Below are 18,219 nucleotides of genomic sequence, written 5' to 3' on the forward strand. Positions count from 1 at the left end.
TGTCAACTTTGACACAATTGTTAATTTGTTCAAAAAAAAATTCAACATAATTACACTAAAATCAGCAAAATTATAGACAAAAACGTAGAATAAGATTGAAAGGTCAAGGCAAAAAAGGAAAGCAAAAGCTTTATTTCTAATTTCTATTCTCTAGTAACCAATCTCTATACTGCTATTATAATACTGTTGGAGCAAATAAGTAATAGCAAACTTATGAACTTGTCAAACAACAAGTTAGAAAAAACAAATTTGCTTGCTGCTGCTGAACTTTGTAATCTTCATCTCATTTTCAGGTGGAAGCCATAAAGAAGATATCTGAGTACGTTGCTCAGCTGAGAAGGTTAGGGAAAGGACATGGTAAGGATTCCATCATTAAGATAATCTCTAGATGTCTGTTTTGAAATGTTGTAGATAACCTTCAGATGTCTTATTTGCGATTGGGTATTAAATGCAGGGGTTTGGCATTTCGACAAGATGCTCCTCCATGAGGGAGATGTTGTGGCTGCCTAAAGTGTTGAGGTCCTGATCAGTTACATCTGTCTTTAGCTGTAGGTTGTCATTTGCTTCATTCTGTATTGTAATCTTTGATGCTGTCGAAAGTATAGAGCAGAACCAAACGGGGTTTCTGGAGGAAGTAATATTTGATGTATGTCGTCGAGGTCTAGTCTCGATTGACTATGAAACTTGGTTCAAGCTTTCGCAATCAACTGGATTAACACTACATGTTGGAATAAACATGTGCAATTGTGTGGATGTCATAACTTGAAAGGGTTGACCTCATGCCATGGATTTGGGATCCTTCGTCCATGAAAAAGTGGATCAGTGATGGATCACTTATAATTACGACGGGATTATAATCGTGATCCGACCACAATTAATTATGATCCCTCCTTAGGTTCACTGTCCCCCATATTATAGTTTGGGTCAGGGTGGGTGGTCAGAGGCCACCACCCGCTCGTTTAGTTCCTTACAGTGAACCTGGATGAAGAATATACAAAATTGTTATATGACCTACTAGACGAGGCCCTCCTAAATAGAATTGAACAATAGATATCAATTAACGATCCTTGTTGCCTTCTTATTGACCTCTTCTTTAATATTACTTTCAAAAATTGAGATACTAACTCTTTGTTATTGCAAATTATCCACATCAATTTTTTCCTTTCCCCCTTCCCCTTCCAAAACAACTTTTACTTTTATATTTTTTCAACGTTGCTTTTTGATACCTCAACCAATTGTACTCCTTTCCATGTCATGTTTATGGAAGGAGCGAAAATTTCTATCTTACTCCTCTTCCTCTAAGGTACCATCTTGAGGCATATAGGACTATCAATAGTAGCATCCTTATAATTATAGTGACTTCGGTCATATCCTCTCCTATCCTGGTTCTAGAAATGACTAGTTCAAAATGAGGATCCACTACATGGTCACTTGATTCAGATTGGATACCTATATCTTCTATAAGTTTAAGAAATTATTTTACCCTTTTATTTATTTGAATATTTTTTATTATTAGCTCCTTGATTTAGTTTTGATGAATAAAGTAGTTACGACATCCACTATTACTAGGGTATCTTGCTTCTATAGCAAGTAATGATGAGTCTCTAATGGATGCAGGAAATCATCGAGGTAAGGAAGATTTTCAACCAATATATTTTTAAAAGGAGTAGGGACTAGCTCAACAATAACTTATCAAAAAAAAATTATTTAGAAATTGACAATAACTTAGAAATGAAGAGGAGCCTTGACATAATGGTAAAGTTGTTGCTATATGACCAAAAGATCACGGGTTCGAATCCTAAAAATCAAACTTATTTCGTATACTATGTATTATATACATACTAAATATAATTTACAAAATACTAAAACATCATCATTTACTTTAATTTTATGGGAATATATTTTAAACAACTCAATTTTTGATCTAGTAGGTTCTTTTTTTAAAAGAAATGAGCAAGAAAGAGGTCACCGTATGCATTAGTTGAATTCATAGGAACTTAAACACCTTTGTTTAGAATACCAAGCAATAGAGACACATCTCTTCTAGTGAAAGTAACTGGAACACTTGAAAATCTAAAACATTTGAGACGTTGAATTCCAACTATGAATATATTTTAAGCAACTCAATTTTTGATCTAGTAGGTTCTTTTTTTAAAAGAAATGAGCAAGAAAGAGGTCACCGTATGCATTAGTTGAATTCATAGGAACTTAAACACCTTTGTTTAGAATACCAAGCAATAGAGACACATCTCTTCTAGTGAAAGTAACTGGAACACTTGAAAATCTAAAACATTTGAGACGTTGAATTCCAACTATGAATATATTCACCAATAGATCCGCAATTTGCTTAATATCTTTATATCTAAAATATAGTAAAAGTTGACTGTTTAATGATATCTTTGAGTCTATCATGTAAATGAACATAATCATGTTGCTTTCCTTTACTTATTGTACAACTAAAAAAAATATTAAAGTGACCTAAAACAATAGTCCATTGGAAATTTTGCCAACACCTACAATTTTAAAAAATAAAAATTAATAAATGAAAAAAAACCAAATTCTCACATTCCTATCAATTTGACGATGCACAAAGTGTGGTTACTGTAAGTACCCTGGGTTGATTTTGATATGATCATCCAAGTTAAGTTAGTTTATGTTTATTTTTTTATGTCTTGTGTCTAAGTGTGCAAGAACTTAGGAACACAAAAACTCAAGCGAAAGACACAGCGGATGAGAAGGATGACATGAGAAGTGAGTCGACAGGCTCAGTGCATCCAAGGGACGATAAACTATGGAAGAGTATACTGGTGGAGCGAGGACATGCACAACAATCCGAAGGATGAGAAGCCAGAGATGAAGCCTGCTCAAAGAGAAGACCGGAGTTGGGTTCAGGTGAGCTTAATTTCGAACAGCCGAAGCATCACCCAAACGAGCACGGGAAAGAGACTGTTCGGATGAATAGTGCTGGAGCCGCCTCCAATGGCTTTGGAGGTGCCTCAAGCTTCGGTAGAAAAGTTGTCACATTCGAGACCGGAGGCGCCTCAAATGTGCCTCAGGCGCCTAGGATGAAAAAGCGCGAAGGCGCCTTGAGCGAACTCGAATGTGCCTTAAGCAAAGGTGTGAAGGCGTCATCAATCCTCATGAAGGTGCCTTCCAACGTGGTAGAGATGTTGGTGACTATGCCACTAAGGATAAAACTTTAACTACGCTAGAGGCGTCTTGGATCCTTTTGGAGGTGCCTCCAAGCCACGTCGGCCAACGGTAACATCATCTCAGGAGACTATAAAAAACTCCAAGGAGTTAGGAATTTAACAACAATCATTGTATTCATTTTCCTAATTGTTTTTTAGCATTCAAAGTTTGTAAGAGGCCACTCCACCTGCACGAAGGAGATTTTTCTTAGTGGAGCTTATAATTGTTTTGGATTAACAACCACCTAAGTTGTAACCAAGTAAATCTTTTATTCTCTTACTTTATTTTTGTAATTGATTTTAATGTTAATTATTTGTACTTAATTAATTTGACTATCCTTGCTAAGTAAAAGTAAAAAAATTTGATTAACTTATTTTCAGAACTATTCATCCTCCTTTAACGTCTATTAGTTACCAGATTTTAAAATTGATAAAACTCTATGTCACGCCCACCAATGAATTTTGATAAAAAGTCATCGATGGATTTTCAGATTTCAAGAAAATAGCGTGGTGGTTAAGGACAATGCAAACCAACACAAAATCAAATCAAAGGAATGCAAGTTAAAGTGTGATAAATTCTAAACATGTGTAAGAGATGGGGACTACAATAGAAATGTGAAACATACCTGATCGAGAGGTTGAATTACAATACTAGGTCAGCGATCCAAGATAGGAGAGGAGAGAGATGACCAACGTCAGGATACAGAATGAGAAGTCAAACTAAACCCTAAACTTGAATGGGAGAGGGAAAGATTATCAGTAGATCCTAAGTCGCTTTCGGCGAGCTGATAGATCTACGTGGAGGGTTTCGACTTTTGAGGAAATTGTTTTCGACGAGCTAATAGAGAGAGAGGAGATTTAATTTCTGTGAACTGGGAGAGCGAAGAGATGTCGAGATTGTATGCATCCGAATCAAATAATTTTTTTTTATTTAGAATATGTTGCTATGATGTTTAGGAATGGGATAAGCAGTTGGCGAGAGGTGTATTATCGGAAATAAATGCACTTTTTGAAAAATAACAACTTTAGTGTGTTCTTTAATTAGGAATTCTGAAATTTTATATGTGAGCTTTAGTCAATTATCGAATATCTTTTTGTATATCTACTTTCTTGATTTCTTTTAGAACGTTGTTTCACTGTAAATCAACACAAAGACCATGATCAGCTGGGAAGCAACACGCGACTTCTGTGGGTCTTATTTGCTATTGTCTTCGCAACAAGCGCGAGGCCGCCACACGTCTTCCTTACTAGGGCATCCATGCAGATCCTCTCCAATATACTCGGTGATTTCTATATTTAAAAAATATATAAAAAACATTAAAAAAAAAAGACGGCCTCTGCATTGGGGCACGTGGGTGACGTGTAGCAGGGGCCACCAAAAAAAGTCAGCATTGATTACTTATTTAATTTTTTTATTATTTTTTTGAAATCTAATTTTTTAAGGAGAGAATTAAAGATATTTGATATTCAACGAATTTATCTATAAATATTTACTTAATAAAATATTTAATTATAAATTTTAAAATATTTGAAAAATAAAATATCTGAATGATAATATGAAAATCAGATAAAAATATCAAAAAAAGGAAATGGAATTATTAGTTCCGTTTGCACCGTGGATGGCATTAAAAGCTATGAGCTGCCTTTTGTTTTCAAAACTTTATTTTTTGTGGCTTAAAGATTCCTTTCACACGGTCTTCCTGCCGAGGAAGAGAGTCGTGTGGAGATCGTGAGTCGTCCACACGCGCATCCGACTGAAAATGATCTGACTGTCCACTTGTCGCCCATCCAGTCTCTCCCCTGCCCTTTTTATATCCCCGCGTCCTCACCCTTTAATTTCATTCCCCACCCATCATCCTTCGCATCCTTCGAGCGAGAAGACATGCCTCTCGAAGCTTCCGCGGCCGCTGCCTTGGACTTGGAGGAGATCGGGAAGGAGCTCGCTCTGATTCCGACGTCCCCAGATCTGTCTTTGGGCCGTCAGAAATACGCCGATGAGTGCGAATCTGCCATCAATCAACAGATCAAGTCGGTTCTATTTCTCTCTCTCATTCATTTAACCTTATGTTTATTGTAATATTTTTTCCCTGCGATCGTTGATTCATCTTTTCGATGAAATTTCTTTGTCATTTATCTTCTCGAGATAAATGACCTGGGATCTCCACAATGCGAGCGAGTTCTTAGCTGCCTTGTTAGTTGAACGCGTCTTGTTTGACTTACCTTTCGTTTGTTCTGTTCTTTAAATTCCTTCTATGAGAAATTTAATTAGATCAATCTCGGTGATCTCGTCAACATTGTTCCATTCGCAGTGTCGAATACAATAATTCCTACGTCTATCATGCCTTGTTCGCTTACTTCGACCGCGACAACGTTGCGCTGAAAGGCCTCGCAAAGTAAGTAGGCGTTTATTCTCTATTTTCATACATGTGTTGTGATTCTTGAGTATATTTGACTTGCTTTTGCTCATTACAGATTTTTCAAGGAGTCAAGTGAAGAGGAAAGGGAGCATGCCGAGAAACTGATGGAATACCAAGTAAGTTACAGATTCAAATTAAATTTCAAGGTGTTTGTTATTGTCTCTGAACTACGACAACTGATTCTAAATCTCTCCGTGATCAGAACAAGCGAGGAGGAAGAGTGAAACTCCAGTCTCTTGTTATGCCACCGTCTGAATTCGATCATCCCGAGAAGGGAGAAGCATTGCATGGTAAGTTCGAATCTGTGCATCAGCACAAATCTACTCTGTCGTTTTATGTAACTGTTGCATATAAATATTTGTTTCGTCCATTCTCCTCAATATCGATGAACTCTATCCTCTTATTACTTATTCATTGATGATGTTCCAGGAAAGAGACTTTTTTTTTTTAAACAACGATGGCGACTATTCCTAAATTTTTACAATTTAATGTCGGCTCCAAGAATCCTAATATTTTCATTCGGAATCCTAAATTTTTACATCGAGATTGATTTTTTATTTTTTTTCCTACTCTGCTAAGTTTGATCAAACCTTAGATTTTGTAGAGTCTTTGGTAACATTGTTTTGCTTTGTTTCAGCCATGGAATTGACTTTGGCTCTTGAGAAGTTGACGAACGAGAAGCTGATCCAGCTACACAATGTAAGTGATACTGAACCATGGTCCAACTAGTTAGCGTTATCTCATATTTTAACTTTTACATTGTCTTGAAATTTAATCCAGATTGCTGAAAATTGCAAAGATGCTCAACTGGCTGACTTTATTGAGAGTGAATTTCTCGAAGAGCAGGTGACATAATTATGAGGATGGTTTAGCTGATTGTCAACTTTGACACAATTGTTAATTTGTTCAGAAAAATTCAACATAATTTCACTAAAATCAGCAAAATTATAGACAAAAACCTAGAATAAGATTGAAAGGTCAAGGTAAAAAAAGAAAACAAAAGCTTTATTTCCAATTTCTACTCTCCAGTAACCAATCTCTATATCGCTATTAGAATACTATTGGAGCAAATAAGTAATAGCAAACTTATGACCTGTCAAACAACAAGTTAGAAAAATCAAATTTGCTTGCTGCTGCTGAACTTTGTAATCTTCATCTCATTTTCAGGTGGAAGCCATAAAGAAGATATCTGAGTATGTTGCTCAGCTGAGAAGGTTAGGGAATGGACATGGTAAGGATTTCATTATTAAGATAATCTCTAGATGTTTGTTTTGAAATGTTGTAGATAACTTTCAGATGTCTTATTTGCGATGGGGTATTATATGCAGGGATTTGGCATTTCGACCAGATGCTCCTCCATTAGGGAGATGCTGTGGCTGCCTAAAGTGTTGAGGTCTTGATCAGTTACATCTGTCTCTAGCTGTAGATTGTCATTTTCTTCATTCTGTATTGTAATCTTTGATGTTGTCGAAAGTATAGAGCAGAACCAGACGGGGTTTCTAGAGAAAGTAATATTTGATGTATGTCGTCGAGGTCTAGTGTCGATTGACTATGAAACTTGGTTCAAGCTTTCACAATCAACTGGATTAACACTTCATGTTGGATCGGAATAAACATGTGCAATTGTGTGGGTGTCATAACTAGAAAGGGCTGACCTCATGCCATGTATTTGGGATCCTTCATCCATGAAAAAGTGGATCAGGGATGGATCACTTATAATTACGATTGGATTATGGTCGTGATCCGACCACAATTAATTATGATCCCTCCCTAGGTTCACTGCCCCCCAAATTATAGTTTGGGTGGGGGCGGGTGGTCGGAGGCCACCCCCGCTCGTTTAGTTCCTTACGGTGAACCCAGATGAAGAATATACAGACTTGTTATATGACCTACTAGACGAGGCCCTCCTAAATAGAATTGAGCAATAGATATTGATCCGGCGATAAGAATAGGGAACCCCCGTGCTGGGAAGTCAACGCCAAGTGGAAGTCAAAGGACCAGGTGGTCCATCGGATAAGGATGGACCGACCGGACTCAAGAGAAAGGGCGGACCGATCGACCGACCAGAGAAGGATGGGCCGACCTCCCGACCGGCCGACCGGTGAATAACCGATGGCAACAGGCGCCTCGGCAGGAGTCGGGGTTCCGACGCTCGATTGAACAGGAATGAAGGGCCGAGCGGAAGGACGACCTTCAGTCTTCCCGGATGGGCGAACACCTACGTCGGACTAAAGACAAGCGCTCTGGGCGAGCGGCTGGATGGTCGATCCTAGAAGAAGAAGTCAAAGAATAGGGGGCAGTGTGGACATCATCTCAGTAACCCCTGTTGCTGACAACAGGCATGTTCGAAGACTAAACCATACTGCGTATGGTGCGATCGAATATTCTGATGTCCCATCAAGGAGACGCTCAGACTGTAGCGACATGGAGTCAAACATGCTCTTCTGACAAGCCCATGCTGCGGTATGGGGTATGACATGTGTACACCTCGGGCTGTGTGCACCAAGCTCCCGTGGCTCTATATAGACGCCATCAGACTTCATCGGAGGTATGCAATCTGAGATCCCTAAAGCCACCTTCTTGCTATTCGTTTTTCTGACTTGAGCGTCGGAGGGTCGTTGTCGGGGACCCCTTCCCGACCCGACTTCTTTGCAGGATCGCCGGAAGTTCACACCAGCAGTCGAAGACCCACGTCAGCAACCGGAGAGCGCCATGTGCCCAGCGTCCGTTGATTCAGCTTTCGGACAGGATCAATTTGGCGCCGTCTGTGGGAACGCTCCTGCATCCGATCGGAATCAATGGACGAAGCTGGACGACAGCACACAGTGACGCTTTCCACGGAGGAACCCGACGCTCTAATCGAGTCGAGGGCCGCTAAACTTGTGGAACAAAAACAGAAGGCACAAGCTGAGCGGCCTGAGCAGCAGGCCACATCAGCATCAGGTGGCCGAGCGGAGGCAATGATCCCCGAGCGGACGCCTCCCCCGAGACAATGATCCAACCGACATTCAAGGGGGAGCATCGCCGAGCGGATGAAGATGGATTGGGACTCGGATCAACCATGAAGCGCAAATTATCTCCAGCCTTTCTGGGGCAGGGTGAAAGGTGCGCCAATATAATGTGTGTTGTATATTTTCCGTTTGGCTGTATATTTGAAATGCAGGAAGCAAAATGTTAAAAACGCAATTGGCATTTTCGGCCGAGCGGCCTATCTCCATGATGTATGAAATCCGAGCCACCGACTCAATGGCGAAGATCCCGTGCCGATCGGCCGGCGTATAGTTACACGAGTCAAAAGTTTGATGGCGAAGAACCCGTGCCGTTCGGTCGGGCGTAAAAATTATCCGAGATAAGTCATCGAAGACGAAGACCCCTCGCCGCTCGGTAGGGCGTACGTCATCGGTGTCAAAATTAGTCTTAAAGGTCGTCGAGCTCCGACGTTAAATATCGAGAGACGAGCCAGCGTCTATAAATAAGCCGAGCGGAAGACCGTCGAGCTCCGACGTTAAAAATCGAGAGACGAGCTGGCGTCTATAAACCCTCCGAGCGGAAGACCATCGAGCTCCGACGTTAAATATCGAGAGACGAGCCGGCGTCTATAAACCCGCCGAGCGGAAGACCGTCGAGCTTCGATGTTAAAAATCGAGAGACGAGCCAGCGTCTATAAACCCGCCGAGCGGAAGACCGTCGAACTCCGAAGTTAAAAATCAAGAGACGAGCCGGCGTCTATAAACCCGCCGAGCGGAAGACCGTCGAGCTCCGACGTTAAAAATCGAGAGACGAGCCGACGTCTATAAACCCGCCGAGCGGAAGACCGTCGAGCTCCGACGTTAAAAATCGAGAGACGAGCCGGCGTCTATAAACCTTCCGAGCGGAAGACCGTCGAGCTCTGACGTTAAAAATCGAGAGACGAGCCGGCGTCTATAAACCCTCCGAGCGGAAGACCGTCGAGCTCCGACGTTAAAAATCGAGAGACGAGCCGACATCTATAAACCCGCCGAGCGGAAGACCGTCGAGCTCCGACGTGAAATATCGAGAGACGAGCCGGCGTCTATAAACCCTCCGAGCGGAAGACCGTTGAGCTCCGACGTTAAAAATCGAGAGACGAGTCGGAGTCTATAAACCCTCCGAGCGGAAGACCGTCGAGCTCCGACGTTAAAAATCGAAAGATGAGCCGGAGTCTATAAACCCTCAGAGCGGAAGACCGTCGAGCTCCGACGTTAAAAATCGAGAGACGAGCCGGCGTCTATAAATAAGCCGAGCGGAAGACCGTCGAGCTCCGACGTTAAATATCGAGAGACGAGTCGGCGTCTATAAACCCGCTGTGCGAAAGACCGTCGAGCTCTGACGTTAAATATCGAGAGACGAGCCGGCGTCTATAAACCCGCCGAGCGAAAGACCGTCGAGCTCCGACGTTAAATATCGAGAGACGAGCCGGCGTCTATAAAACCTCCGAGCGGAAGACCGTCGAGCTCCGACATTAAAAATCGAGAGACGAGCTGACGTCTATAAACCCGCCGAGCGGAAGACCGTCGAGCTCCGACGTTACAAATCTAGAGACGAGCCGGCGTCTATAAACCCTCCGAGCGGAAGACCGTCGAGCTCCGACGTTAAAAATCGAGAGACGAGCCAGCGTCTATAAACCCGCCGGGCGGAAGACCATCGAGCTCCGACGTTAAAAATTGAGAGACGAGCCGGCGTCTATAAACTCGCCGAGCGGAAGACCGTCGAGCTCCGACGTTAAAAATCGAGAGACGAGCCGGCGTCTATAAACCCGCCGAGCGGAAGACCGTCGAGCTCCGACGTTAAAAATCGAGAGACGATCCGGCGTCTATAAACCCGCCGAGCGGAAGATCGTCGAGCTCCGACGTTAAAAATCGAGAGACGAGCCGGCGTCTATAAACCCGCCGAGCGGAAGACCGTCGAGCGCTGACGGTAAAATTCATCGTTATAAGGCGAGCGACAGGAGTCTATAAAGCCTCCGGACGGATAACTTTCTGCGAGATCCTGCCCGGTTGTAAAGGCCGACCTCTGATTGGGCCTGCTGCTAAGGCAAGAATAAATCGGGCGGCCGAGCGGCTCCATTATAAAGAAGACTTAGCGTGAAAAAATTATTATTATGATTGAAACAAAGGCTAAGGAGGAATATTGGTCTAGCTAGCAAATAAAAGCAGATTTCATTTACGCTGAACGGCTAACAGACAAAAGTACTAGTAACAAGGGTATTAACGCCGAACGACGGGCATACAAAAAAAAGAAAGTCCAAATACTCCTCACTCATCAAAGTTAAAGAGGGCGTCCGGGATAGAGCCCATCATGATGGCCAGATCTTCGGGGGGGGGGGGATAGACAGCTCGGCTGGTAGGTGGTCCTTAGTCTTCAGATAATCAACGGCCACCTTGATAGCCTCTTCAAAAGTTAAGGACAGCTTGTCACTGAACTTTTGCCAAATTCGTCCGAGCAAACGAAAGCTTTGCGCACTTCCGCCGACCGACCGGGCTCCCCATCTTGATATTCTTTAAGAGTGGCTCTGGAAGCGTCAAGGGCAGCCTGAAGATCCTTCAAGGCCCCTTCAGATTTTGCCTGGTCAGCCGAGCGGCTCTCCCGTTCAGTGGCCAGCGAGGCGTCCAAGTCCTTCACGCGCTGTTCCAGCCCTCGATTTTCCACCTTCATCAGGTCCATATCGCCGATGGCCTTGAGCTTCCGGGTGGTAGCAGTCTTTATTTCCTTGTCCCGTTGCTTGACTAAGGCCTCGAGCCGAGCTACTTCACTCGACAAGTCGGAGGACTTACTCCATTCGGCTTCCAGTAGCTTCTTGGCCTTCTCCAGAGCGGCCGTAGATTGGCCTCTGCTTTCCCCCGAAGCTTTGAGCTTTTTTAGCTCGTCCTCCAGCTCGGCTAGGCGATTGCTGATAGCAATCTGCTCCACCCAGTTCTGCAAATGGATATGATCGAGTCAGAAGTTAAATCAAAGTAAGTGGCAAGACAAAGGATATACCCCAGTCGCCTGCTGCAAATTGCTATCGCCTAGTTGAGTGGGAGTCATAAGAGCGATACGAAGCCGAGCATCCTCCCAGGCTTTGGCGAGGGGACCCGTAAGGGTGATCTGCTGCTCGGGAACTGTTGGCCGATCAGCAGCCAATAAATATTCCTCCGATGGAAATCGCAGAACAGTTTTTATCAACCGCGGGCCGCTCGGATCATCTTGGGGCACAGTTGCTGTGTCAGACGGCTCGCCAATTGTGGATGGACGGTCTCCCAATCGTTTTAGGTGACGCATGGTCCGAGGAGGACTAGTAGGCGGTACCTCGGAGGCAGCCCGGGGGGAGCCGAGCGGCGTAGGGGTGCTCTCCGTGGAAATCGCTCCGAAGATCAAGGGAGCATCATCACCTCTCTTGGAATGCTGTTCATCAGATGGAATTGGTTGAGTGGCTGGCTCTGGCCGTCTGCGCTTCCGAGTTGCCAGGGGGGCTTCGTCAGCCGAGCGGCCCTCCACCTCGACTTGAGCAGGCTCTATATCGCCTACAGCCTCACCGAGAGAGGCAGAAGCGTCTAAGGCTTCGGGGACACTCTGAGTCCCCTCACCCTCTCCGCTGGCCGGACCAGCTGAGGCCAAGCTCCGCTCGGCGACCTCCCTATTCTTGGCCGCCTCGATCTCAGCGGCTCGTAGTTTCAGCCGCTCGGTAGCCTTTGCACGCCACATAACTTCGGCTGCAGAAACAAAGAATAAATCAGTTAGAACAAAAGAAAGAGGATGATAGGAGAGCTTACTCATGTTGCAAGGCAGATCGGCGGGAATAGAAGACAAGCCGAATATATACATCACTTCTGGAAGGAGCAGCTTGTCGATGTGGTAGAGCTGGCCGACCAGCCGGTCGGCTGCATGAAGGTAAGCCGGATCGCCCCTAAACTTGCCGAGCTCCGGCTGTGCTGGCATCGCCGTCTGCCATTTGATACGGAAGGTCGGTGGCTCGGGGAAACGCATGTAGAAAAAATACTCTTTCCAGTGTTTGTTAGAGCTCGGCATGTTATCAAAAAGGACGAAACCTATCCTAGATTGGAAAACAAAAGTACCCCACTCGGCTTGCTTAGGGTAGTAGAAGTAGTGGAACACTTTGGGGTCTAATGGGATGTTGTTTAGTTTAAAGAGAATTATCACCCCGCTCAGCAGCCTAATGGAGTTCGGAACTAGTTGGCCGAGCGGGATGCGAAAATAGTTGCACACTTGTAAGAAAAACTTATGTGGAGGAAAGCGTAGCCCGGCTAAAAATTGATCTCGAAAAAAGAGGACAGTGCCGGGCGGCGGTTCATGAGGTCGGTCGGCGGGGGTGGCAAATACTATGTGGTGGTCGGCAGGGATTTCATAGGTCCGAGCGAGGCGCAGCGTGTCCTCCTCGTCAAATCGGCTCTCCATGGTCGTGTACCAAAGACCAGGAGCGCCGGCAGTCGGCTAGGAAGTGCTAGTCATGGTCGAAACACAGTAAAGAATCCGAGACAAAAAGAGGGGTTCGAACAAAAAAGAAAAGGTGGCAAACTGAAGGGGACAGCTAACAGAAAAAAGAAGAGGGAGGGAACGAGGAAAAGGAAGGCTTACGAGCAAAAGGGATGATCGAAAGGGGCTTCGGGGTCGTCGGGGAGCTGAGACACGAGGTCGCCGGAGCAGAAAGAACAGCGGGAAGTCGAAGGTCGACGAAGCAAGAATGCGGCGGAGAGAAGAGGTCGCGAGATTTATAGCATTAGCCTCGAATGGCCTCAGCCGTCCGATTCAGTGAAGAACGAGGTGATCATCCAACCGCTCATTTTAAACGGCGGCTGTCCCATCGGAGGTAACGCCACCACCATAAGCTGACAAAAGCGAAATCACCACGTGTCAGCAAGACACGGGTCACATTTAATGAACGCCCCTTACTGCGCGCAGTGCACATGCTTGGCAGTAAGGGAGAGGATTCGACATGGATTCCAAGGGAATACAAGGCACGGGCAAGACACCGCCGAACGGGTGAGCATCCCCAAGCCTAGCCGAGCGGACTAGTGTAGCGATCGTTACTCAGTCAGATCGGCAGTCCAGTCAGTCGGACTTCGCCTCCTTCGACTAGACTTGAAGGGGAGGCAAGTGATCCGGCAATAAGAATAGGGAACCCCCGTGCTGGGAAGTCAACGCCAAGTGGAAGTCAAAGGGCCAGGTGGTCCATCGGATAAGGATGGACCGACCGGACTCATGAGAAAGGGCGGACCGATCGGCCGACCAGAGAAGGATGGCCCGACCTCCCGGTCGGCCGACCGGTGAATAACCGATGGAAACAGGCGCCTCGGCAGGAGTCGGGGTTCCGACGCTCGATTGAACAGGAATGAAGGGCCGAGCGGAAGGACGACCTTCAGTCTTCCCGGATGGGCGACCACCTACGTCGGACTAAAGACAAGCGCTCTGGGCGAGCGGCTGGATGGTCGATCCTAGAAGAAGAAGTCAAAGAATAGGGGACAGTGTGGACGTCATCTCAGTAACTCCTGTTGCTGACAACAGGCATGTTCGAAGACTAAACCATACTGCGTATGGTGCGATCGAATATTCAGCTGTCCCATCAAGGAGACGCTCAGACTGTAGCGGCATGGAATCAAACATGCTCTTCTGACAAGCCCATGCTGCGGTATGGGGTATGACACGTGTACACCTCGGGTTGTGTGCACCAAGCTCCCGTGGCTCTATATAAACGCCATCAGACTTCATCGGAGGTATGCAATCTGAGATCCCTAGAGCCACCTTCTTGCTATTCATTTTTCTGACTTGAGCGTCGGAGGGTCGTCGCCGGGAACCCCTTCCCGGCCCGACTTCTTTGCAGGATCGCCGGAAGTTCGCACCAGCAGTCGAAGACCCACGTCAGCAACCGGAGAGCGCCACGTGCCCAGCGTCCGTTGATTCAACTTTCGGACAGGATCAGATATCAATTAGCTCACTGATTGTAAAAATAGAACCATTTGCACTATAGAAGAAGGAAGTCATAGTTGAACAAAAAGGTGCATCCTGCCAAACAAATTTGAAAGTAGGCCTCCAAGGAAAATCAATTGTAAATTATTAAATGTGTAACATAATTAAATAATTATGTAATGAGGGCTTGAAACTACCATACTTTCATTTTTTTTAAAATGTATAAAACAAGTAGACAACATCTTCTTCTTATTTTTTTTCTTATTAGGATTCTTAAATTGTTTCTTGGCATACTATCATTAAAAAAAACACATATAATTAGTAATTAAAATCAAAATACTCAAAATACTTGATGTGAAAAATACAATCTCACAACAATGACTCCCAATCTCATTTTTTTTAAGCTTAACGACCCTTGTTGCCTTCTTATTGATCTCTTCTTTAAAATTACCTTCAAAAATTGAGATACTAACTCTTTGTTATTGCAAATTATCCACATCAATTTTTTTCTTTCCCCCTTCCGCTTCCAAAACAACTTTTACTTTTATATTTTTTTCAACATTGCTTTTTGATACCTCAACCAATTGTACTCCTTTCCATGTCATGTTTATGGAAGGAGCGAAGATTTCTGTCTTACTCCTCTTCCTCTAAGGTACCATCTTGAGGCATATAGGACTATCAATAGTAGCATCCTTATAATTATAGTGACTTCGGTCACATCCTCTCCTAGTCCTGGTTCTAGAAACAATTAGTTCAAGATGAGGATCCACTACATGGTCACTTGATTCAGATTGGATACCTTTATCTTCTATAAGTTTAAGTAATTATTTTACCCTTTTATTTATTTGAATATTTTTATTATTAGCTCCTTGATTTAGTTTTGATGAATAATGCAGTTACAACATTCACTATTACTAGGGTATTTTGCTCCTATAGCAAGTAATGATGAGTCTCTAATGGATGCGGAAAATCATCGAGGTAAGGAAGATTTTCAACCAATATATTTTCAAAACGAGTAGGGACTAGCTCAACAATAACTTATAAAAAAAAATTATTTAGAAATTGACAATAACTTAGAAATGAAGAGGAGTCTTGGCGTAACGGTAAAGTTGTTGCTATGTGACCAAAAGATCACGGGTTCGAATCCTGTAAACAACCTCTTGCAAAAAAGTAGGATAAGGATAGGTACAATGGATCCTTCCCCGGGACCCAGTATGGCGGGAGCTTTGTGCACCGGGTCAAAAATCAGGACCTCGTATGTCGGCAACTTCGTGCACCGGGCCAAAAATCAACTTGTTTCGTATACTAATTATTACATACATACTAATGTTCGTTCATGTAAAAAATCAAATTGACAACTCAATTGAATCTACCTAGATTGTCAAAATCATCAATAATATCTAGAATATTTATAGGAATCTTATATGTAATAGAAGAAAATAACACACATAAATATATACAAAATATATAATTTACAAAATACTAAAACATTATCATTTACTTTAATTCTATGGGAATTTATTTTAAGCAACTCAATTTTTGATCTAGTAGGCTCTTTTTTTAAAATAAATGAGCAAGAAAGAGATCACCGTATGCATTAGTTGAATTCATAGGAACTTAAACACCTTTGTCTACAATACCAAGCAATGGAGACACATCTCTTCTAATGAAAGTAACTGGAACACTTGAAATCTAAAACATTTGAGACGTTGAATTCCAACTATGAAAATATTCACCAATAGATCCGCAATTTGCTTAATATCTTTATATCAAAAAAATAGTAAAAGTGGGTTGTTTAATGATATCTTTGTGTCTATCATGTAAATGAACATAATCATGTTGCTTTCCTTTACTTATTTTACAACTAAAAAAATATTAAAGTGACCTTAAACAATAGTCCATTGAAAATTTTGCCAACACCTACCGTTTTAAAAAATAAAAATTAATAAATGAAAAAAACCAAATTCTCACATTCCTATCAATTTGACGATGCACAAAGTGTAGTTACTGTAAGTATCCTGGGTTGATTTTGATATGATCATCCAAGTTAAGTTAGTTCATGTTTATTTTTTATGTCTTGTGTCTAAGTGTGCAAGAGCTCAGAACCACAAAAAGTCTAGCGAAAGACACATCGGATGAGAAAGATGACATGAGAAGTGAGTCGACGGGCTCAGTGCATCCGAGAGACGATAAACTATGGAAGAGTATACTGGTGGAGCTAGAACATGCACAACAATCCGAGGGACGAGAAGCCAGGGAGGAAGTTTGCTCAAAGAGAAGACCGGAGTTGGGTTCAGGTGAGCTCAATTTCGAACAACCGGAGCATCACCCAAATGAGCACGGGAAAGAGATTGTTCGGATGAATAGTGCTCGAGACCCTCCAATGGCTTTGGAGACGCCTCAAGCTTCGGTAGAGAAGTTGTCGCATTCGAGACACGAGGCGCCTGACATGTGCCTCAGGCGCCTAGGATGAAAAAGCGCGAAGGCGCCTTGAGCGAACTCGAATGTGCCTTAAGCAGAGGTGTGAAGGCGTCGTCAATCCTCATGAAGGTGACTTCCAACGTGGCAGAGACGTTGATGACTATGCCACTAAGGATAAAACTGTAACCACACTAGAGGCGTCTTGGATCCTTTTGGAGGTGCCTTCGAGCCACGTCAGCCAACGGTAACATCATCTCAGGAGGCTATAAAAAACTCCATGGAGTTAGGAATTTAACAACAATCATTGTATTCATTTTCCTAATTTTTTTTAGCATTCAAAGTTTGTAACAGGCTATTCCACCTGCACGAAGAAGATTATTCTTAGTGAAGCTTATAATTGTTTTGGATTAACAATCATCTAAGTTGTAATCAAGTAAATCTTTTTATTCTCTTACTTTATTTTTGTTATTGTAAAGTTAATTATTTGTACTTAATTAATTTGACTATCCTTGCTAAGTAAAAGTAAAAAATTTGATTAACTTATGTTTAGAACTATTCATCCTCCTTTAACGTCTATCCGTTACCAGATTTTAAAATTTATAAAACTCTATGTCATGCCCACCAATGAATTTTGATAAGAAGTCATTGATGGATTTTCAGATTTCAAGAAAATAGCGTGGTGGTTAAGGACAATGCAAACCAACACAAAATCAAATCAAAGGAATGCAAGTTAAAGTGTGACAAACTCTAAACATGTGTAAGGGATGGGTACTGCAATAGAAATATGAAACATATCCCATCGAGAGGTTGAATTATAATACTAGGTCAGCGATCCAAGATAGGAGAGGAGAGAGATGACCAAAGTCAGGATACAGAATGAGAAGTCAAACTAAACCCTAAACTTGAATGGGAGAGGAAAAGATTATCAGTAGATCCTAATACACTTTCGGTGAGTTGATAGATCCATGTGGAGGGTTTCAACTTTTGAGGAAATTATTTTTGACGAGCTAATAGAGAGAGAGGGGATTTAATTTCCATGAACTGGGAGAGCGAAGTAAGAGATGTCGAGATTGCATGCATCCGAATCAAATAATTTTTTTTATTTTGAATATGTTGCTCACTTGCTCTGATGTTTGGGAATGGGATAAGCAGTTGGCGAGAGGCGTATGTATTATCGGAAATAAATGCATTTTTTGAAAAATAACAACTTTAGTGTGTTCTTAATTAGGATTTCTGAAATTTTATATGTGGTCTTTAGTCAATTACCG

The 18,219-nt window shown here is 42.9% G+C and overlaps 2 protein-coding genes across 3 annotated transcripts in view; both read left to right on the forward strand.

Annotated features, from left to right (window-relative positions):
• Positions 1-18,219, forward strand: part of LOC122002687 (ferritin-3, chloroplastic-like) — a 31,339-nt gene that overhangs the window by 1,483 nt on the left and 11,637 nt on the right. The window contains exons 7-8 of one of the 2 annotated variants that reach the window (XM_042557961.1): positions 294-357; positions 455-613. The exons of the other annotated variant lie outside the window; for it this stretch is intronic. Coding sequence (XP_042413895.1) covers positions 294-357; positions 455-510 — 120 coding nt within the window. The 3' untranslated portion in view covers positions 511-613. Of the gene's footprint in view, positions 1-293; positions 358-454; positions 614-18,219 lie in introns of those variants that run through there. 2 annotated transcript variants of the gene reach the window in all.
• Positions 5,038-7,216, forward strand: LOC122002688 (ferritin-3, chloroplastic-like). Its single transcript, XM_042557963.1, has 8 exons — positions 5,038-5,219; positions 5,501-5,584; positions 5,664-5,724; positions 5,811-5,898; positions 6,246-6,307; positions 6,389-6,454; positions 6,776-6,839; positions 6,937-7,216. The coding sequence occupies exons 1-8, from the start codon at positions 5,074-5,076 to the stop codon at positions 6,969-6,971; spliced, it is 606 nt and encodes a 201-aa protein (XP_042413897.1). The 5' UTR covers positions 5,038-5,073; the 3' UTR covers positions 6,972-7,216.

This window comes from Zingiber officinale, chromosome 7A (assembly GCF_018446385.1).
Source record: "Zingiber officinale cultivar Zhangliang chromosome 7A, Zo_v1.1, whole genome shotgun sequence".
NCBI classification, from domain to species: domain Eukaryota; kingdom Viridiplantae; phylum Streptophyta; class Magnoliopsida; order Zingiberales; family Zingiberaceae; genus Zingiber; species Zingiber officinale.

Excerpts from the sequence above, each read along its gene's own strand:
- LOC122002688 (XM_042557963.1), top strand. The coding sequence starts at position 5,074 with ATGCCTCTCGAAGCTTCCGCGGCCGCTGCCTTGGACTTGGAGGAGATC. Across the intron at positions 5,585-5,663 it reads GCGCTGAAAGGCCTCGCAAA|ATTTTTCAAGGAGTCAAGTG; the intron begins GTAAGTAGGCGT and ends TGCTCATTACAG. Across the intron at positions 6,308-6,388 it reads AGCTGATCCAGCTACACAAT|ATTGCTGAAAATTGCAAAGA; the intron begins GTAAGTGATACT and ends AATTTAATCCAG.